Source organism: Diorhabda sublineata, chromosome 6, assembly GCF_026230105.1.
Source record: "Diorhabda sublineata isolate icDioSubl1.1 chromosome 6, icDioSubl1.1, whole genome shotgun sequence".
In the NCBI taxonomy this organism is placed as follows: domain Eukaryota; kingdom Metazoa; phylum Arthropoda; class Insecta; order Coleoptera; family Chrysomelidae; genus Diorhabda; species Diorhabda sublineata.
Window position 1 is genome coordinate 28,662,189 of NC_079479.1, and position 23,974 is coordinate 28,686,162.

Here is a 23,974-nt window from a genome sequence, read left to right on the forward strand (position 1 = left end):
CTTGCAATATCACTGAACCGAAGTTTTCCGGCAGAACAGTCGATTTTGAATGACCTTCACGAGATTCATCCTGTAGCGAAGTGCGACCACAATTTAATTCAGAAATTTCCTCCGCTTTTTGAATCTTTATTCAGATTCATAATTTCTCAAAAAGTTTTAAGATATAAGGAAAAAACCAAACCCTTTTTTGAGTCATTGTCTATAGCTTTTGTAATTTTTGCGAGCGCATCTTTTATTTTTTCAAAATCTTTCTACATACCATAGCATGTAGCTTTTGTATACGATAATATTAGGTCTTTGAGGCGGCTTGTGCACGGATATTGGGTTCTTAGTAGTTTGACATTCGTAGAGTACAGTAATCAGATTATTGATACCACTTTATTTATATATGTATATTTCTTTTGCTTGGTAAATAGCTTTTTACAAAATTGTGAATTGTGTTATTTAAATATATTTTAAATTTAATCCGCAATGGTATATATTTTTTTGGTTGGGAAATATGGAGATAGACACGAAAACTGAAAAAAGTATAAAATAAATGTTTATTCAAAGATATACAAATAAATAATAACAAAAGGCAATCTGCACGCAAGTAGTTGTGGAAAACAAACTCAAAAAAACGTTTCTTCTTGCATTATTTGAATAAAGAAGTATGTTGGTATCCTAGCAACAAAAATTCGTGCGTGTTAAGTATTTTAATAACATTGATGCTGATAGTGAACAATATAATTTGGATTCACACCATTGATAATTGAAATCTAACAATTGTATATTGCCAAACCTACGCCCAGCACATATTCCAAAAAGTCAAAATAGATATAAAAATGAGTTGAATATACATATAGTATTGAAAAAATTATTTCTAGGGCTATCTTATAACAATTGCAAGTTTTGACATATTTTATTTTTACAACTTTTTGCAATATGATTTAAAATGGTGACGCAGTTATTCATCGCATTCTTCTATCGTTGGAGGAATCGATAAGTAGGTAGTTTGTTGATTTAAATCGGGTAAAGCTAAAGGTACGCAGACAGATATAATATCACCGTTTTTCGTCTCAGTCAAATTAGAATTCAACGTATTTGTTGATTGATTCGGCAAGGCAGTAGAATTGGAATCTGAGATTGTTTCATCTTTTAATGACTCGTCTTCGGATGAACATTTGTGGTCTAAGGAATTTTCTAAGGCTATTAATTTCATTTGAAAATAACGCTTCTCTTCATTCAAGCAATTCAAATCTTTTTCTTGTTCTGTTATTATTTGTTTTAAATCGGCTATGATGTTTAAATCTTCTTGCTTCGATTCGCGACGTTCGTATCTCTGCCTCACTTCTTCAAAACTGAAACAAAAAATCAATAGCATTACTCCATTTTGGTGATAGAACAATGATATTGAGAGTCAAGCACAATATATCTTTCTAGGTATAGGTGTAGAACGATTGGATAGACAAAACGCCTCCTCAAACAATCTACATCCAGAAAACTGATCTACTTTTGCTCTATTGATGATAATTGTCATATTTTGAGACATTTGTGAAAAATTTTTTTAAGTTGCCTTCAATTAATTAAGATTTATCAATTGAGACCACCATTAGCCTCTTACGAGTACACCACTTATGGAAAAGTGTAAAGGTAGTTATGTAACTCATGAAAATATGATACTTACAGTTTCGTCAGACATTGATATTTTCTTTGCATGTGATCAATTGTTTGTTGATATTGCTTCTGCGAATTTATGAATTTTAAGCGATAGGTTTCTTGTTCCTTCTCATTTTCAGATTGGATTTTGGAAATTTTCGATAAAATGTTCCTAGAAAAAAGATATTTTACAATGTAACCAATAAATAGCAATTTAGTTTCCATGATTATCATAAAAGTGGTCAAAACATACAGTCTAACATGCCATTCGGCTTATTCGTTGTTGTTCACGTATTATAGCGCAGTAGTCACTTTTGATTTATTTATTATTAACATCCGAGTTTTTGAAGAAATTAATTTGTTATCGACCTCCCTCTCCATTTGAGAAATTCAATAAAACCTCGGAATGTATTCAAAATCGTTCTCTACCTATCTACACTCTAGTTTAAATTAAAGTAAATTTTAGTAATTTTGTGGTGATATTGGGGCTGGTGCATTAAGTGTGGTCGTTGGGCTCATAATTTATTCGTAGATATTGATGACAAAAAGTGGAAGATCTATGAGTGTGAATTTTGGAAAAAAAATAAGATTTTTAATTTACAAATTTGATACATGAATGGACACAAAATAAAATAACCCATTCAATTTTTTGTAATAATTATTAAATTTTTTCTGTGTGAAAATTAAAAAGATACAACAGTCTTCTCTATACAATGTTTAAAGAAATTTAATTGACACAAAATCCACTTTTTCAATTTATTATTATATTCTCACCAAAACAAACATCAGATATTAAAAAAACGGGCCGGACAAAGTAAGCAAAAGGGTTGAATCTGGCCCATTGGCCAGCTTTTGCACTGCCCTGATTTAAATTCTACATATCCTTGGTCCTTTGAGTAAACAGGGTACACTGTATAATGATAATTTTCTATATGGTGAAGAGTTTGATTTTTTGGAAAAAAATATTTTTACGTACCTCAGTTTTTGTTCGCTTTCTTTCTTTTCTTTCGCCATTAATTCAGATTGCTCAGCCAGCTCTTTATTTAATACTTGGATACCCCCTTCTAGCATATCCATGTTGCTTTGCATATCTTGTATAATTGATTCTTTACTTTGTATTTCATTTTTCAAAGAATCCACAGTTTTTAAAAGTTCCACTTCGCGTGCACTATGTGATTTTTGTAAAACATTCAACTGTTCTTCAAGTTGTACGCATTTGGCAATATATTTTTCTTCTAGAAATTGTATCGCTTCTTTTTTCTGTTGAATTAGATTTTCCCATTGTTCTTCTGGAAAACATGATATTCAATATTCTTTAAAATAGATTTATCGAAAACGTAGCTCAAAAGACATAAATAAATAAAGAAATATCATCGAAATACAGGCTTATCCTAATTGATTTGTAAATCTAATATTATTGACCTACCTAACTCACCCTGATGGTTTTGTATCAGTATTTGTAGTTTTTCTTGCGTTTCGTTTTCCATTTGAAGTTTCATATTTGCTATTGTCGAATTGAGTATATCGATTTCAGATTGCCAATATTTATCACGGTTTTCGATATTTTCCTCGTGTTCTGCTCTTAATTTCTCTAAAATGTGATAATTTACAATATCTCACAAAACATTTTAATATGATGGTTCTTATTAAATTTATTACTTTACCGTAATTTCTCAAGAAATATATCACCTAATACCTATGTATTATTTTTGCGAAACAATCTGAAACGAAGATGCCAGAAATTAATGAGAATTACCTATTTCTGTTTCATGCTGTAAAACCAATTTTTCATATTTATCATGATGTGACATATCAAGTTTGTCCATCAGTCTTCGTAACTCAAAAATATCTTGGTCTGTTATAGATTGCTGCTTCACAATTTCTTCTTTATAATATTTGTCCTTTTCTTCCAAAGCATTTTTCAATGTGTGAACCTTCAAAAACAAAAATAAATCTTTTGAGTACAAGTTACAAAGACAATGATCAAGATTATATTGATTGACTATCTGGAAAGATGTTCTTGACATCTACAATTCGTTTTCTTGCTCTTAGTATAAGGGATTTCAGTATCTATGGTGAATTCAGTGAGCTTAGAACTTCACTACTTCTATTAATCTTTTTTGCAGACAAGTGAAATTTAATTTTTCATCTAATAGAACCTGAATTCATCCATTTCAGCTAGATCTAGTCACATCATGTGCCTGCAGTAGCAAGAAAGCCAGTAAGTCTCCTTTCTTGGCAAATGTATTTACCTCTTTATTTGTTTTGATTCTTATTTTACCACAAACTTTATTTTATTTCATTTCATTCTTGTCTATTTCATTAAAGAGATCTCAATATTTTAATAGCATGACTAGTAGAATCACTTTAACTTTATAGGTAAATTTATAGGAATAGGTATATTCGTTTCGAACTGGTCATTCTTTTCATACACAATGATACACTGTGTTCCTGCTGTCCCACGGACGAAAGAAACAAAAGAATTTGGATAATCAACCATGTAAACTCATTAACAAACCGATTAATTTGAGATCGTTTCAGATTTTGTACATGGAACATCTTGCAAATGTGAAATTGCCTTAGAATTAAATTTAACATGGCATAGACAATAATCGCCTTATTTTAATTCAACAATTCTACGGCTTTCACCAAACACTAATTTATGTGTTGTGGTGATAATTTTTGCAACCTAGAACTCTAAATGAGAAAATTTATCTGATGAATGAAGCTACGAGGATGGTCCCAGTTTCAAGCTTGAAGATGCCACGTTGTTCAGTATTAGTTTGGCAGCCATCAATAGTGAACGTTTTCATTGAATTTGTAAACATGGAAAAAATAGGTCATCGTTATATGATACAAAACTTGCGGTACATCGTGTATTAACTAAAAACTGAATCAGGCTCCAGAGAAGGCAGGGTCATGGCGTCTGTTATTTGGGATGCTCGTAGGATAATTTTGCAAACTTATTGCAGCATTTGAGTGAAGAAATTGAGTAAAAATCGCCTCATTTGTCTAAGAAGTAAGTGTTGTTCCATCAAGAAAATGCACCAGCTCAAATATCCGTTATTGCAATGGCCAAAGTTAATGAATTAATGTTTGAATGTAGAATGAAGAGGTGATGTCGGCAGTTGGTGGATATTTTGAGGAGTTTGACGATTCTTATTATAAAAATGGTATCGAAATTATTGAACAACGCATGAAAAATGTATGAAGCTAAAAGGAGAGTACGTAATTTTTTGTTTTTCTTGTTTGGCTAGGTATTTCTGGGACTATACTTATATAAAACTTTTATGCAATGAAATAGTTAAATCCTCAAAATAACTATTTGAAGGATGTTCACAACATCACTCTAGCTCAACGAGAGATTGGGTTCAAAACACCATTATTATTCCTTCAGCAAAGGAGTAACTAACATAATTAGTAACACCAAATATCATAGATAAAGTATTACCCTCGGACAAAATCTAACTTTAAATAAACTAAGTGAAATTGTCGAACTAAAATAACTCAAACTACAGTTATAGATCGTTATTAAGAATTATACCAAAAAAATTACGATTTTATAGAATTTATGTAGTGGGAGAATGAAAGTTTACAAATTTCTAGTCCAGCAGTGGGTTTATTTAACCTCTAACTCTCTAGTGCATCAGGCTGCACACCCATGGGATTTCGTGCATCAGCTCAACTAAGCCATGGGATACAGTTGCTCTTATCAGTTACGTAAACCACAGCATAGTTGTACCCAAATTCATGCGGGTACATGAGATATTGATCGTTCTAGTTGATTAAAGCACAGGGAAGGGGACAGGTACCGGTTAGTTTTTCAATACTTTTATTTTTTCCCCGTTGCCTTATATTTTAAGAGGCACTGCACAAAAAAATTCGGAACAGCCAATATTATCTCCTGCTCTCTCTTTTTACTCCGCAGCCTGGTCCCATCCCTGATACCCATTCTACCTTGACCAGATCGAACTACACGCACAGCGCCGTGAGGTTAAAAGAATAACCAATTTGATATTTATTATTTACCCCACAAATATGTTCTCTGTTTCTTGTTACTCAGCAACAATTGCACCTGATTCATCAATAAAAAATTTGCAAAATCCCATGGAAAAATTTCAATTTTAGGTGAGATTTTGATTGCCTTTATTTAAGAATCGTTTTCCGTAAACAAATTCACATTAGTAAATGGCTTTGCCAATTTACCAAATACGTAAAACGGCTGTCCTCGAGAATCGTTACAAAGTAAACGTAACCTTAAAAATAATTTACTATTGATAATTTCGTATCACTAACAGCTACAATTTTAACTGGAAGCTATAAGAATAGAAGTTCACTATTAAAAATGTATTAATAATTATCTGAATGTGTGTATAGATGAAATTTTACCATCATTCCACATAGCCTGGAAGCGCTCAGCGCCACTTGAGGAATGTACATTATTTCACTAAGTATCTTCCGGTGATATTTGGAGCAGCTGTGTTGTTTTATGTACGATTAACATATTGATATTATTAACTTATTGCATTTTTCTTTTCGGCTAATAAAGAAACTTCAAATTTTGATGAGTGATGTCAAGTAATCATATAAATATGTCATTAAGAACCAAGTTATCTGTTAATTATTCATAATACGATTACAGTCTATCGTCTTTACCTTTCTCCCGATAACAGTGATCATTAGTAAACATCAATTTTATACATTCTTTTCTTTTCTACTAACAGTTTACGTACACATATATTACGCGTTCTTTTGGAAACCTTATTAGTACCTTGGTAATCAAATCTTTACAATTATATTTACTAATATCAGAATAACTAGATCATTATCTATGTTCGGAAAATAATCCGGATCACGTTCACTGTTGATCGGAAACTGAACGAAGTAATGTATTAGTGACAGGAAAGGGGCTACTCTGTTGAATCGGATGATGACCAACCTTAGAAATATTAACAGAACCATATTATACGAAATGTAGCGAAATAATTGATGAATCAAATAAATCTCAATAAACCAGATTCAAGTTGTTTTTGATCTTATCTATAGTTAATTGAAAGTTGGACTTTTATATAAAAATCATTTCTTTGATTGTTAATCTGAATTCGTTTTATTTTGTTTTTTTTTCTACGTCTTGTTTGGAAATCACAGACTAAGTTCAAATTGGCAACTATGTATTATTATTCATTTCAAGCAAAGGACACAATTGTATTGTTTCACTATTTTAGTCACAATATATAACAATTGGCGGTGTATCAAAAAACATTAACACTATATTTTTTGTCTGGTTTTTGGCAACCGTCGCGTAGTGAGGTATATTTAATTCAATTCATGTCTCTTGATAACTTTCAGTTTAATTTAGTAAGACGGTCAAAAAACTCCAGCAGAAGTTTTTCGATATTTTATCCTTAGTTGTCATATCACAAAAAAGAAGCAACCCTTGAATCAAATTATTCAGTTATACTTAAATTTATGAAATGAAATGTTTCTTTCTCGTTTCTATGTATGTGAACCGTTTCTAAAAGTTCATTATATTATATTCAACTCCGTTTCAATTTTTTATTTTCAAAATTAAATGTATGTTTTTTGATACTTTATGGTTTGCTGACGCAGTTTTGTTGTTTTTCCGTATTATAGTTTTTTTGGTTTATTTTCTAAATATTCACATATCTGTCCTATGTAAACAACTTCACAATTATTACAAGGAACTTCTTGGCTTATTGTTTTCAGGTGTTCTAGATTTGATTGTTTGAGTAGTCATTTCATATCTCATTGTCCTGCTTCCAAAATACAAACACTCCTCCCAAAGGAAGGTATGTCTTTATGACTTACTCGCATAGTCTATAATGGTAGATTCTTCCATACCTATCGTCTTAAGGTGCTATTTGGTAGGGTTATGTCTTGTCGAAACACCGACCACCAGTTCAAAGCCATTTCTGGACATCCCGATAAGTTCCGGAGACTTCTTACCTGATATGGTTAGAAATCTTTTGGATTATCTAAGTACTGGATTGTTTATTCGCCGTCCATTCAGTCCATTGTTGATGTGAGGTATTATGAGGTACAATAGAGCTAAGAGACTCTAAAATTTGGAGTCGTTGCCCTTTTTTTTTTGTTCTGTTGATCTAGTAGTTACAACATTATGGTTATTTATTTTGTTTTTGCTAGCAAGTGCTTTCAAAGTTTGTTCATACTATCCACGCTAGTTTGGACGTACAATTATTAGCCTTCATGACATATTTAGTAATATAATTTGAAAGTTGTTGATGAAATTCTGGTTAATAATATTATAGTAATAAAAAGGGTATTTGTTTAATCCTCTCTGAATACGTTATTTATCATTTACTAAAGGATAATAACTATATACTCTTAATGCAGTTTTTTTCATGATAATTGGATAGTTTTATCAGTCAAACCATCAGTATACCATCCTAGTTTTGTAATATGGTTAATTTATATAAGATGACATATGAGATTTGAGAATTGAATATCATTAGTACATCAGTAATGTAGTCATCTACATAACAGAAAAAGAATGGGATATGTATGTAAAGTTTGTGAAGACAGTATCTTTGAGATGTTTCATTACTAATTCATCATTTTTTCATATAAAACAAAATTCAGAAAATTTGGTACCCTAGAGTGGAAAGTACTATTTTTCTCACGTTGTTTTCTAGTTTCTGCTTATAGGAATTTTCCATTTTCCTCATAGGTAAGCAAAAAGAAACCAATGATACTACTTGTGATTATAAGAAATCATGTTTCTTGACAAATCTCCTATACGACTGCTAATTTTTGATATCTGATGTTCACATTAAATACACATATATTTTTATTGAAGTATTTTCAATCGAATATCTCAATTGGAGGAAAATTGCCTGGAAATATTTGTTAATTAGAATTAAAATGAACAACTCACCTCGTTCACATACTCTTGATACTTTTGTTTCCACTGTTCCTGCGCTTTTCTGAAGTCAGCATCCTTATTTCTTTTAACCGATTCTATAGCAGTATACTTCTCTTCGGTATAAACTTGTTCTAGCTCGTCTTTCAGTCTGGATATTTCGTTTAATAATTTTTCTTCCCAATATGTCGCAATTTCGATCTTCTTTTCGTTTAATGTTTGTTGTAACTTCCTTTCTTTATCTAAAATTTCTTGTTGGTGCATTCGTTGCATATGTTGAAGATTTTCCTTTTCTAAATTTATCAAGTTTCTTAATTTTTTCACTTCTGATTTTAAATTTTCCTCATTTTCTCGCATTTGTTCGTGTTCATCATGCATATTTTTCATTATTTTACTTTGGTCAGTCGTTTTCTCTTTCAGTTCATTCACCTCCTCTTCTAATAATTTAAGACTTTCCATCTAAAATAAAGAATTAATTTTATTGAAACCAAAAAGTGACCACCTTATTTTTCTATTGACTATCAACAGAGCTCAAATTTGAAAACTATCGAAAAATATATTTTGTCTTAAAAATCGTTTATAGTCTATAAGTCTAGCGTTGATGAACTGATGGAAAGAATAGGAAGGTAGTTGTAGAGAATAATAAGAATGAAAAATAGGACCTGTCAAATTTCAGGCTACCGACTATAACTTGTTCAATTGCAAACATATAATAGCATAAAGGTTTAATTAACGAACCTTAAGTGATAATTCTTCAGCTTCTTTCTCTTTATTTCGCGAATGTTCCAATGATATTTGCAAAATCTCTTCTTTTTCGTCTATTTTTTTCTTACACGTCTGTTCTACATCTCTCAATTTCCATTCGAAATCATTCAACAATTCTTGTTCTCGTAATATGTTCACCGTTCTCAAATTTTCAAAGTCTTTTTTCCATTTTTCTTCTAGCTGTTCCTTCTGCTTTTGTGTTTGTTCCAATGTTTTTACTATTTTTTCTGTTTCTTCCCCCCTTTCAAGTAATATTTCTTCTTGTCGTTTTGATAATTGCAGTTTTTCTTCTTGTAAAGATTTAATTTGTTGCTCTAAATTTTCGATTCTTTGACGTAGTTCCGCTATTACATTTTCGAGGTATTCTATTTTAGATTTATAGTCTTTTTCTGAGACGCTGAAAGATTCTAAAAAACACAGAGTAATGAAAATCAATGTTAACATGTATTAAAATTGTGAAAAATAAATAATATTTCAAACCAAAGAACTGCATCCAAAAATACGATAGAACTTAAATAGTTGAAAATGAGTATAGAGCTGTCATTAAATATTTGTTTTCAAAAGGCAATACGCCTTCGCAAGTGGAAGAATAAATATATCTTAGGCTTATTCGTTAGGGAAAGTGGTGAATCAAATATTGCTATAACCTACACCCACAGCCTTAAAAAATCCTAAGTGTTATTGAGCTATCGCGAGGCACTCTTCTTGATTCGTGACACTGGAGTAAGCCTCTGCAGAATAAAGTGGAATTCTAAGGGAGATGGGCATCCTAAAGGTGAGACGAGTGGAGAGAATGCCAGAAAAGAGACAATAACAGTGCTAATACCGATGGAATTGTTGCTAATGACACAAGAAATAGAGACAAACATCAGGTTATATGGTCAAACAGAAGTGATTGCACGATATCCAAAGAAATTTGGCCAATGATAAATAAAGATAAAACAATTAATACAAAAGATCATTGGAGGGATCACTGGATATTACATAAAACTTCAGAAATGGGGAGTGAAAACGGACAACTATTTCAAAGAGTGTATCAGAGAAAAAGAGACGATCAAGCAACTGCTCTGCCGGTGCCATGCCTTAATGGAAAAACGACGGCAAATGTTTGGAGGCAACACAATAGATTGCATTGTAAAAATAGCAGAATTGGAAATAGGAAAAGTAAAAAACTTTATTTTGGGATAGAAATGATTAAAAATAAGCGATAAAAAGAAAAAAGAGGGAGGTTAACTAAGCTCCCAAATCGTGGAAAATAAAGGGTGGCATAATGGGCCTCGGGAATCCGAGTAAACCACGACTAATTAAGATCGAAGTTGCCTAAACTAACCTAACCAAACCTTCCCAGGCCTCATTTACACACAGTTAAGCAACGAGTTGCATTTTTTTCGCGATTAATAACTGCAGATAAGACCTGGATCCTCCACTTCAGTTATGAAATGAAAAAAATATTTGACACAGTTGATTGCAAAGGGCGAATCTGTTCCAAAAAATCACTTTTCCGGCCGGATCGTTTCTTGTGATAGGTATTGATTTATTACCCGACGTACTCACCAGATTTGGCCCCAAGTGCCTTTTTCGTTTCCTAACCTAACCTAACCCTAATGATTCAGAAGAGATTGTCATCAGACGGGGACTTTACTCCATACGTGAACACTTATTTTGAGGAGAAAGATAGCAACTATTATTTGGGAATATTAACAAAATTACAGCATCGATGGACTAAGTATATAGACATGAAAGGAGTTTAGAATATCTTGTTTCTGTGTTAGGTAGGTAACTTCTCAGACAACTTTCGTATTCATAATTTTACTTGCCTGTTTTTTCTTCTAATTCTCTATTTAATAGGATATTTCGCTTTTTTTGATTTTCGAGGTCATTCTCTAACGTTCGTATAGTCCTTCCAATAGATTCACACTCTTTTTGGGCCTCTTTTAGTTCCGATTCCAATCCTAGAAACAAATTTTCAATGGATAATAGTTAATTTTGTGAAAAATAATTATCCATTAATAATATTTTGCCTACTAATATAGCAGCGGAGAATAGTCAAAATATCTTTTTTTTCTTTCAGAAAAGGTTGGCGAATTTGTGTCCATTATGATTCCGTCTATGTACAAGATGTTTTATCTTCTATCTATCTTCCTAATGTGAATTCATGATAGAATATGCATAAAATGACTATTATACTCACTGTCCATTCCAGCTGATTTAGCGAAAGCATCTCGTTGTAGTTCTTCCATTTGAAATCTAAGTTTATTCGCTTCTGCATCTCTGATGGATAGTTCTTTCGTAAGTTCGTTGAGTTTACTTTGAAATTTAGCTTCCTGGTTGACCAGGTTTTTCCTGAAATAAAAGTCTTATCAAATTTCTACAAACATTTTAAGTACTATTATGTTTTATTATAATTTGTAGTGATCCTATAATCACGCTGACTAACAATTTTTATATAGAATAAAATGAAGTTGAATAGCATATTGAAATGAATACTGTATAGCTTTAAGCGTCCATGACACTCCTCGCAAAGTTGATCGAGGTTGACCGAATAAGATTTTGCTACCTCGCTTCACTCAATTTCCCATCATTCTCAGTTTTTGTGCCCGAGTCGAAGGACTTAGAGTGAAAAGAAGGTTGAACACAAAACTTCTGACTAGACTCAGTTCAGTTTGTTTCTTTCAAATGTATTCTTTGTTTAAGTATGAATGGCTTCATTTTGGAAAACAGAAATATAAAATCACACCATGACATTCGATAGAAATTTTCGAATTCCTCAGATCGCAGTATAATAAACGGAAGAGCAAATTTCAACCAAAGCTGCCACTTGAACATTTCTCGAATGAATGATTTTTCCGAAAAAGTGATTTATAACAGGAGAAGGGAGAAAATAAGAAAAGGAAAACCAAGAAGAAATGGATAGAAGAGGTGAAAATAGATATAAACAGGTTTGGTAAAGAAAGAGGCACAGAACTGGATCAAATGGAGACATTTATAAAAGGAGATCAAGCTAACAATATAAAGAGAGCTCTGAAGCTATAGGCCTTTTTGCGCTGTTTGTCAGTGTCAGCCATATAATTAGCATCATACCAATTTTTTTATTATGGTTTCTTTAACCGAAAGAGAGAGGATAGAAATTCTAATGAGGGAAGGTAATGGCGATATACTTCAAATACATGAAGAAGCATGTACTTTGTTCAATAAAACAATTTATTATTACTATTAAGTATATCTTATTAACTGTCAAATTTCTCTGTTCAAAAGCTTATTTATAGTGTTATTATCAAAAACATATCTTGAACAGGGAAGAAAACTTAACTTAAAACATTTGCGTGTATGGTCCTCCGGCCCGGGAGACATTTTTAAAATTCCATTTTGATCCGCGTTTAAAAGTATTTGCCCACCCATGATATAGGGCATCATTTTATTAAACTTGATGAAAGATTCAATAATCTACGAGTTTTACAATAACAAACGAGGTATCTGAACTTTGTTAATTGGAACCACTGGTTTGTGTTTTCGCTAGATAATCACGTAAACATAGATTGTAATGTGAATGTCTGTTTTAAATCCAAGTCAATTGATTTTGCGATTTATATACGTGTCAGCTGCGTTGAATTCGACCAGAAAATAATTTAAATTCTCTTGGCTCGATTTTTTGATTTTGTCATAACGCCAGGTGTATAGGTTACCTTTCAATATTTACATGACATTTGTATTTTTGTGTAGGTATGTTTGTAATTAGGTTGACATGTTCACTGCGTTTCCAAGGATCTGTTATTAATACTTTCTCTCATACTCATATTCAGTGTTTACAGCTGATCTATTCATAGAAAATATTCTATTCAATACTCTTAGAAAGTTAAGAATGTGGAATGGCTCTAGCTTCCAGAGATCTTCATCTCCTATTCCATACGTTACTATTCCGTATTTATAGATTATTCTTGTCTAGGTTTGTACATTCAACAAATCTTTCCTTGTTATAATCTCCGAGGAGTATCTTCGCCTGTCTCAACCCCTATAAATTGTTCCAGTAGCTGGTTTCATCCCCATCCAATTTATTTTACTGTGTTTTCTCTATTATTCTGTAGCTAATTTCGCAAAAGAGTTAGGGCATATAAATAGTTTATTTGATCCTACTTTAGCAAGTCAGTTATTTCATTCCCCTCCACTGCTGTGTTCCTCCTGTACCCATTGGAGGGTAACTTTATTCTTCTTACTTAGCTTATATTACTTGGATCTTATGATATTGAAGCTTAGAGCTCTATTAGCTGCTTGGCTATCGGCTAAGATGAGTTATCAGCTTCTTATTGTGAAGATTAACTTTCAGCCTTTGGAGACGATAACTTAGTTATTAAAACGCTAGTCAGCCATCATTTGATGGCATTTTTGGTTATTTCTAGAATGGTGTTTTGATCCCATTTGCTTCTGCAGCAAACAGAGCGGAGTGGCAAAATATAAAGAGGATAGTTGATATCCCCAAATTAAAGCAAGGCACTATTCCCTCAATAAATGAAGCAAAATGTATCAGAATTATAACCATAATTGGGTAGGATTGAATAAATTGTTGATTATGATGATAGAAACAATCTACGGAGATCGAATGATTCTCTTGATTTTATATGAATTTGGTGTTCAACCCAATATTTATGGAGGTTATTAAGAAAAAGTACTATACAGATGTATACAATATTTGGTGATATATTAAACTTTTACGAAATCAAAAAGTTAATTGAAATTAACTTTCAAAATAATATTCAATATGCTAATATTTAAATGATGAATTTGAAACGATAAAATCTAAAATTACTGAATGTATAATATACAAATTGTGTTTACTTTGATATTTGAAGAACCTGTATACATACTCTATTTTTAAAATGATGTTAAATCGATAGTCTGGTGTTGATCGTTCAAATTCTGAAATTATATTTGTACTTATCTAAAGACGTAAGTAGTCTTGCAGATATAATACTCCTACGCATATTTCTGAAACTGGTTTGTCTAGGTTGAATTTATTCAAAATATCTATTTCAAAATTCATTTGTTCAAAAATTGACCCTTTCAAGTTGAGCTTGGAAAATTTGGATTCATTTCAAGAGAACTTGTAGACAAATTACTCTCTAAACGTTTCCTTTTCAACTTTAACTTGGGCAAAAACTGGCTCTTAATTGAATTTGGTCTGACAGTAACAAGTGTTATTTGGTCCAGAAAAAGTTGATTTGGTAAATATTGGTTTTTCAAAGGCAAAATTGGCTTTTAAAAGTTTTATTTGGTCAAACATTTATTCAAAACTTGCTCTCCGTAACTTTAATTCTGTCAAAAATTATCGTTTGTTATTTTAATTGGATTTTGTAAGCTTGGTTGTGTGAAACATGCGGTATCGTAAGTTATATTAAATAAAAAATCTGCTTCTCTAAGTTTAATTGTGTGGAAAATTATCTTTTCTAATCCAAAATTCGATTTACCAAATTTAGTTTGATCAAAAATACGCTTTTATGACTTTAGTTTAGTAAAAATTCGTTACTAAGGTTAACCTTCTTTACTTCTCCAAGCTCAAATAATATTTATGTAAATTGGGTTATAACCGTTTACTTTGTCCAAAAATACTGTTTTATATGCTACTTACTAAAAGCATGCGATTTTCTACATATAAATGTAACTTTTAGACGTTTAATTTAGTAAAACTTTCACTTTTCCAAGATTAATTTTGCGGAAAATTGACTCTTCTATGTCAAATCGGTCATTAAAATTCTCTTTTATATTGCTTTACTAAGCTTCATTTGTTAAAAATTGTCTTTTCTATGTTAATTCTGGCAAACATCAACTTCTCCAGTTTCAATTTTCACAACAGTTTGATTTTATAACTTTTGTTATATAATTTTCTGAAAATTTCACTTTTCTAAGTTTAATTGTATGAAACATTGCTTTTATAAGCTTAATTTGTTGAAAAATATTCTTTTCTAAGTCAATTTGGTTAAACATCACCTTGTCTAGGTTCAATTATATCAAAACTTTGGTTTTATAAGTTTAATGTTTTTAAAATTTCACTTCTCTAAGTTGTATTGTATCGAAAAGTTATTTTCCAAGCCTAATCTTATGAAAAATAGTCTTTATTTAAACAATTCGGTTATATTTTCAGTTAGGTCAAAAATTAGCTTTCTCATATATCATTTTCCAATAATTTGTATCTGCATAACAAAACTGAGTGAGTTAAAATATCGGATTAGTATGGATAATCTCCTCAATAATTGAAACAAACATACTTTGTTGCAATAATAAAGTAACATTTATACAAAGCACTACAAAAGATCATCATTGTTATTGGAACAAATGTATTAAATCGAAAATTCCATCTCAGGATACTTAGAATCCTTAGGTTAACTATTGTTATTATTCTATCGTGTGTATTTTTTGTGATAAAAAATGTATTCTGGGGAATCACATATTCAAGAATCGATAATATTTCCTAAGACAAAAACTGTAGAGTTACGTCATACAACTTCACGAATCACTGACATATTTTGAAATTAAATATGTCGAGTAGTGTAAGGTCACGTTTTTCTTTCATTTGTTAAATCGATCAGAAAAATCTGGAGGGGTGGACATTATTTTGTGTGCGAATACTTCCAAAAATATGTTGAAAACAAATACCTTGTCAGCCAACCTGGCAGCATAGCTGAGAGTTTATTAGAAATGCTTCATTAACACCTCGTGAACAGATCCGTTAATGTTTCCATGTAACAAGCTTGTCGCACTTAACCTAACATATCCACAAACGAGAAGTATACTGTGTCAGTTTGCATACCTTTCAATATTCAACTTGAGAAATTTTGAACACCACTTTTGAGTTATTTATAAATTTTCAAGCATGTATTACGAAACGTCAGATACCACGGAAGCGCATACATTATGTGCGTCACAGAAAGTGGGAAAAACTGACTAATATCCTCTTTTTAGTTACTAGAATGTTAAAAATAAAGATCTGTTTTTTCGATAATGTTATTTTTTTGAGTGACTAGCGTCACTAATTTACTCACTTTTTTATATTTCTCTGAACAAAAATTAAAAGGAGAATATCTATGTGACTATTATTAAATTTTCAAACTAACCTTAGTTCTCATTATTTGTTCATTTTATATTCAAAATCTATACATATACAAAGAATTTCTAAACAAAATAAATTGTATTTCCTCAACAAAATTTTTTCGTAACGGAATCTATATTAGTTTTTATGTTTAAACATAAAAAACTGAATAAACGGATGGCAATAACCTAATCTTCAAGGATTGTTCGATGGTGACAAGATTATTTGCGTAAGACTATCGAAGTTCTAATAGCAGTGGTGGATTTACCAGCAGGCTGAGTAGGCTGGAGCCTAGGGCGGCAAATTTATTTCGGTTTACAAATTTCAAAAAAAAAATATTATACACACACATAATACGAATTTCGAAAATTGGAGAGAAATTAAAATATTTAATAAAAATCGAAATATTCTCATATACAGTGCTAATTAATAAATATTTCAACAACTCTGCATGAACAATTCCTAAACGCTTTACTAATTATACATTAATGATTATGAAATTTAGTAATTTTTACATATATTCTGTATAACTGTACCGAAAAGCCTGTAACGCGACAGTAAGCGGAGGGAGCACTTTTGAATTTAGAAATACTGGAAACGGCGGTAATGGTTGTTGCATGGGATGTTTTTTTGGAGAGAATAATCAAAGTGGATGTTCAAATTCAGACTTCTATCATAGATTTGATTACCGTTGCTGATCTTACGAATCACTTCGTAAGTTTTTCATGAACGAGAGAATTTCAAGTACTTCGAAAAAAAAGCGATCGAGTTAAGTGTATCGAAAGAATATACAAGAGAGATGAAAAAAGACAACCAAAAAGAAAAAAAAAAGATTTGATGAGACACCAGATGAAGATATTGGAATAGCTGCGAGTGATTACTTCAGGGTTAATACGTTTCTCGTTGTCATAGATAGACACATATCCGAGTTAGCAAAACGGCAAGAGGCTTATCAAGGATTTAACGAAAAATTTTCATTTCTTACCAAAATGAATGAGTTGTTACCATCAGTTCTGACGGAAAAAGCCAGTTTTTCAAAAAAATGTATCCTAATGATTTAGAAACAGACTTAGTTCAGGAATTACTACACTTTCAAAGCTACCTTTCGTCTGAAAGAATTTCAATAAAACCAATTTCTGGATCATTAATAAGTCTGTCTTCATTCCTGCGAGAACAGAATCTAAGAAACATTTATCCAAACTTGGATATAGCACTTCGTGTGGCTCTTTGTACACCAGCGGCAAATTGTTCAGGTGAAAGAAGCTTCTCTTGCTTGAAGAAAGTAAAGAGCTACCTACGATCGACTTTAAGTCAAGAGAAGCTAAACGCTTTAGCTCTCTTGTGCATAGAGTCACAGCTAATGAACAAGATTTTGTTCGAAGATATAATAAATGATTTTGCGAATTCAAAGTCTCGCAAAAATATATTGTAATGCTTTTATAATTTAACTTATATATATATATATGCATCATAATATAATTATGATGCTAGCAAATAATTAAGAAAAGATATATTTATTGTATTGTTTTTAAACTGTGAGTGAAATAATAAATGTTAATCAACGTTCGCCAAATGTATGTTTTTTACGTAATCTTAATTCATATTATGTAAGTATTATATAGTTTTAAGACATACCTTACCTTACATTAAAAGTGGTATATGATTGAGATATTTTTCCCTAAAAATAATGTTTTGTGATAATTCTTTGCTGTAAAAATAATCAAGGTTCTAACACGGTACCATAGTTCTCAATAATAATAACTATATGGGAAGGATGATGGAGCCCAAATTATAAAGTTGGAATTTTATTGATAAAAAATTGATATGATTGTGGAATAAGATATCAAAATTTAGAGGCGGAAAAAATTGAATAGCCTACTGGCGGCAAATCTATAAATCCGCCACTGTCTAATAGACACATAATTTATCTAGCTGAAACATGGTTTGGTTGGGTTGACAATAGTAAAAATTTCTGATTGAATGTGCCTTGTTCTAAAGGGAAGCGTATTATAATATTGCACGTTGAAAACAAAGACGGTTTCGTGTCTAATGATTCATTAATATCTGTTAAAAAAATTAAAAACCTTGCAGATGATTATCATGAAGATCTGACAGCAGAATTATTAGAAAAGTTGTTTAATGAATAGCTTTTACCTAACATTCCACCACAATCAAATTTTAGCATTTATGTCTGAAAAAAATATTGCTATCGTAAAAAAGGCCCAACAGCCAAAGAATTGCTTATTGTTATTAAAGGTCTAAAGTTTATTATATTGACAAACTGTGCAAAGAACAGGGTCAAACTCTTTTCAGTCTACCTCCTTATTATTGCACATTTTAGCCTATAGAGTTAATATGGGCAAACTAATTACGAAAATGTCATTAGTCTCCAGAACTGAGAAAAGAGGTTGTAGAACTCGTAAATATTATCAAAGAAGAAGATGATTATGTGGTATCATCCTCTTAACAACCCTTCAGAATTCAATCAAATGAAGACTCTAGTTCAGGCGATTCTAACTACCATTATTATTTATAAAGATACTTTGAAATTGAAATGTTTTTTTTTCTTTTGTTTTATTCACAAATAATTTATTTTCCTTTATGGTTTTTGCTTTGAAATTTCGTTTTCCAGGAAAAAACGAATGGGGTACAAAAAGGGCTCAGTTCACGTCTGGTACCTTGTTTAAATCAAACGCCCTTCCAGGTAAGTACATTTTACTCGTCTATTTTATAATTTAATATTCAGTTGTAACAAGTTAACGAGGAGTAATAATGATTTTCCAAGTAGAACTACAATTAAGCGCATTTAACGAATACTTTCTCGCTTAAGATATACAAAAGTATTTAAATGAAAACAATAAATTTATAAAATGAAGTATCTGCGGCTATGTTAGATCAAACAAAATTATCGGCAAGGGTTTTGATAATTTACAATTTATATTGAAAGAACTATACCATAATCTGTTACTCTTTATAAAAGGACTGAATATAAGTGTGGTAGTTCAAAGTAATATCATCAAAACAAATAAAGAAAAATACAAAATCGTTATCAATATTTCAAGTTACCTTACAGGTGCAAATAAAGTTGTGTAGCAGGTTATTTTATTGAATAATTATAATAATAGATGACATTAACGTCATATTAATATTAATTAGTATTTTTTTTTATTCAATTGATTTGAATACGCTATAAATGCACATCTACCGGCAAAATTGAAGATTGGTATATCCATGTTGGAAAGTCTTTAGTTTTTATTATATGTAGTAAAACAATGAATATCTAAAAATGCACATACCTTGAAATAACGTATGATACACCATTTGTGAAATATTGAAATAAATTGCTTGGTAATAGGGCCATTTTCATGTATGTATCTTGATACTAATTAAACAACACAGTATACCTTTTTGGTATGAACAAGGGTAGGGTTGATCTTTTTATAAGTCAAGTTCATGACATTATTTTCTCATTATCGTTGTTCCTTTTCAACAAAAGAAAATGTATGGCTTTGTTTGAAGGATGCAATATTTAAACTACGTTGGACATCACAAAAATAAAACACGTCAAAACAAAACAAATTTATTTATCCACGGTTAAAAATATCACTTTTAAAACGAAGTGAACAATTTCAAGTAGGAATTATGTTGATAGGCGAGGAGCTTCCAATTCCGAGAGCTCCGTAATCGTGGATTATAAATTTTTCAATGAAATCTAATTTACATTTAGACGAATCTCAGGAAAAATACTAATAATCGAGAAAGAAGCGAAAACATCAGACGTAGATAACATCAACGAATGGGTAAAAAACAATGGAAACATATAAATGGAATTACATACTGGTTAGAATATTAAAGAATAAATCTCCAATTGTAATACGGAGTTAAGATCGACCATGAATGCCAGAATTAGGAAAGATTCGAAGAAGGAACAGAAGTTAGACCTATTGTACAAGAAAGAAGGAGAATTTCAGTTCATGCATTCCAATCACTTTTACATTACAATTATCAAAAATTCTTGTAAGAGAATCGAAATCCTTTTTGGACCTATTAAAGCATTGAAGATGCTTTTCGATTTTTTAGAGTCATTGAAAGAATCCAAGAGAACATTATCATGCAAGATAAATTTAACATTAGTCCTTTTAGATCATTGGTTCCCGAACTTTTTTGTTACATAGAGCATTTTCAAAATGTTGCTGAATCCGTTGGACACCCTGCTACATGACTACCAATTTCCAAATCTCGATTAAAAGTGAAGATCAGATCTATCTATGTAGACTTGCGTTGTGGCTGAGCTGCAGCGATGGTTAGCGATGTATGATGTATAATTTGTTATGATATCGGATGACATTATTTTTGAGTCTTAAACGGACCTAGTTGTGCTAACAAAACCAGTTCAATGGGGATTAAATCCGGTTGATATAGTGGGAGTGGCATATCTAACAAAACTGGGTTTATGCCGTCGTTGCTTCCAAGTCTGTAAATAGTTGCTCATTATCTATCTGCTAGAAACTTAGGAACTATAGCCTAAACAGTACAAGAGCGACATGTACTTTTAACCCTAAAGTATCTAAATGTACACAGGAGCATAATTAGACGTTTGTATCATTTTTATTGCACAAATTGAATTGAAATACGAAGGTTATATGAAAAGATTTTTTATCTGACAAAGAAACAAGACATTTTGTTCGATAATCATTTTTATTTCACAATAAAGTCTCCTTTTAAGTCTATACACTCATTTTAGCGATGCTCTAACTTTCCAATTCTTCCAATAATTTTATTATTGCCTTCTCACTTCAAAATAGTCGTTTAAATATCTCTCCTTCAAATAAAACTTTAAGGTAAGCAGGAAAAAGTTGCTGGGGCCAGATTTTGGGAATAGCGATCACCGAATTGTGAAAAGGTGCGCAGTTCTGCTGGAAAAGTACTTTTACATTTAATAAGTTCCGAAGATAGATGAAAAAATCAATCAAAAACCGCCGCATTTGGCTAAAATGACAGTGTAGTTTCAGCAAGACAATGTACGAGTTCACATATCCGTTATTGCAATGGCCAAAATTAATGAATTAAAGTTTGAATAGATACTTCATGCACCCTATTGGCCAGATTTAGCCCCTCGGATTATTTTCTGATCTCAGACTTGAAAAAATGGCTCAGTGGTCATGTGCCGATGGTCCGATAGATCATTCTCTCTCTGACCATAATCCGATGGTCTACCGGTACTATATGCTGAACTTTTTTTATTTTGATCCAAAAATTTACTTTACAAATATTCCGTCGCTGATTTATGATGATATATTGGAGTTTACCTCCGGGGTATTATCATTTATTTTCGAATATACGATAATATTCTCTATTCATGTTTTATTCAATTTACGTAAAGAAAGAAGCTTAAATTGTTGGAACTACAGATGGCTGTAGTAATTATTAAGCTTTTAGAGAAGAATGAAGCTTTAACGTGATAACTGAATATTCTCGAACTCGAAAAATAATAAACTTTCGTCATTTAATCGTAAATATGCACAAAATACTATTTTATATTTGCATTTACAAATGCATTATCTTCTTGAAGGATTATATACAGTTTATTATTACAATTTCAAGCCACAGTATTAGTTTTGTAGCTAAAAATAAATGTCATGCACTAGTAATAATAGTGTTAATTGAATATTTCGAACAGTTTCGCCAACAAGAAATTTAATTAGAGTTGTTGAATTTCATTAATAATCAAAATTTTTCCAATACATGAAATTATTTGTTAGTAGAAATATCAATTATATTTACCTCTATTAAAATGATAAAGGAATTATATATAGTTTAGACATAAAAAACTAATTTTATTGTCTTACCAATAACCAAAAAAATTGGAAATCGTTGAACAGTCGGGATCCCCGTTTCCATTAGAGCCCAAACTATTTTCCAAATCACTGTTACTCATATTACTTAAAAATCCCGTATCCGAGGACGAAGACGTTTCGTCACTGGTGTCATCTTCCACTTCCGTATCTTTGTTATCACCAGAACCAAAAATACTTCTCACAAAACTCATAACTCTTGTTAATTACACGTACAATCTGCTTCTAAATTCACCGCGTTTGGCACGATAGTGGATAATACTTTGTCTATTTCTGGCACAAGAACGCGAGGCCTTGTACTCGGTCAGTGTTTATACGTAATGTACCAGGTTTTACACAAAATTCAATTAAAAAGATACAGAAGAGATATAGCAATGAGGTTTCTGGATTTTAGTCATAAATAGGAAACTGAGAAAACTTTCTTTACATCTATCCAGCAAAGGAACATTCTCTTTCATTTATTATGCCTACTCTGACGAAAAAAATACGTGTTTGAATAAGTGACAGTTCAAAGAGGGTCGATAATTTCACTAGCACTGTGTTATTCGTGTCTTGTTTGATGAATTAAATATCGACAAAGAAATCATTAGTAAGATATTACAGGAAGATATAAACATGAAAAAAAATATGCGCATTGATGGTGCCAAACTTTCTAACCCATCAACAAGAATGATGAGAGCCAGTATAAAAACTTAGTGATTGCACTTGGATATTTGGGTATGACCCTGAGACTAGTAGACAGCAATTCGTCTAATTCGCGATTGATTATCGATATTCACGGCATAGATAATATATGTTCCTTCTAGCCAAACAGTTACTGGACGGTTCAATGTCAACACTCTTGCCAAGACAGGTTGAATCTTGCACCTCAACAATGCACTGGTATATTTCAATGATGTCGCATACACTCTTTAGTTCCGAGATGAGGTCACACCTCAAAGAAACTCATTGAGGTAGCGTCTAAAAAATCAAAGTAGTTGCTAATAAAAGTTTATTTGGTGGTTTCTTATTGATACACTCCAGAAATTAATTTGCGATTCTCATGTGAGGTTATGCTGTGTTTCATTAACTATTTAATGATCATCTGGTAAGATGTTTTTATTATTGTTGGAAGTGTTTTTGTTATCTCAAAATGCCGTTTTCACATAATGATTTTTACTAAAACCACTAGAAAAAGTACTTATTTTAAATAGTGTTTTCTATCAATACATTTAGTATTTTTTGTATTATTAGATAAGTCAATTTTTGAAAGATTTAACTACTTATGAAATCTCTATTATCTAATAATTAGCAACCACCATATTGGCTTAGGGGACTGCGTTATTTACATTAAAACAATTATAAGTAGTGGTATTTTTGTGGACAAAATTGAATGCTCCACTTGGACCAAACGTCATTGACTCTATCCACCCCCACTGTGCTGAAGGTTCTGAAGTATATGGACAAAGAACACAGCACTTCATAAGCTCAAGTGAGTTTAATGTAAACTTTCATTCAATGTAAATTTCCATACATGTAACTACTATTCACAGCATCGTTAATATGTTCCTTCTGGCCAAACAGTGACTGGACAGTTCTATATTAACACTTTGGAATGACCGAGGGTATGATTTCCCGTGCGCGACGCGAGCTCTCCAATACAGGCTGAGCCTTTTATCTGAACATCGCACTGGTATATTTCAATGATGTGGCATACACTCTTTAATCCCAAGATGCCACACCTCAAAAAAACTCATC

General features: G+C 31.5%; 1 protein-coding gene across 6 annotated transcripts; it reads right to left on the minus strand.

The window, feature by feature from the left end:
• Positions 1-519: 519 nt before the first annotated feature.
• Positions 520-22,505, minus strand: LOC130446076 (golgin subfamily A member 6-like protein 25). 6 transcript variants are annotated; one of them, XM_056782121.1, is made up of 10 exons: positions 22,232-22,505; positions 11,496-11,647; positions 11,122-11,256; positions 9,278-9,711; positions 8,555-8,998; positions 3,395-3,572; positions 3,065-3,229; positions 2,615-2,927; positions 1,667-1,810; positions 520-1,340 (listed from the first exon to the last, which is right to left on the minus strand). In XM_056782121.1, exons 1-10 carry the CDS (start codon positions 22,429-22,431, stop codon positions 947-949), a joined length of 2,559 nt encoding a protein of 852 aa, XP_056638099.1. In that variant the 5' UTR covers positions 22,432-22,505; the 3' UTR covers positions 520-946. The 6 variants fall into 6 exon arrangements, with proteins under 6 accessions (XP_056638099.1, XP_056638103.1, XP_056638100.1 ...); XM_056782125.1 differs by lacking the exon at positions 22,232-22,505 and adding an exon at positions 15,950-16,089; XM_056782122.1 differs by having other exon boundaries at positions 524-1,340; positions 2,615-2,924.
• Positions 22,506-23,974: the final 1,469 nt, after the last annotated feature.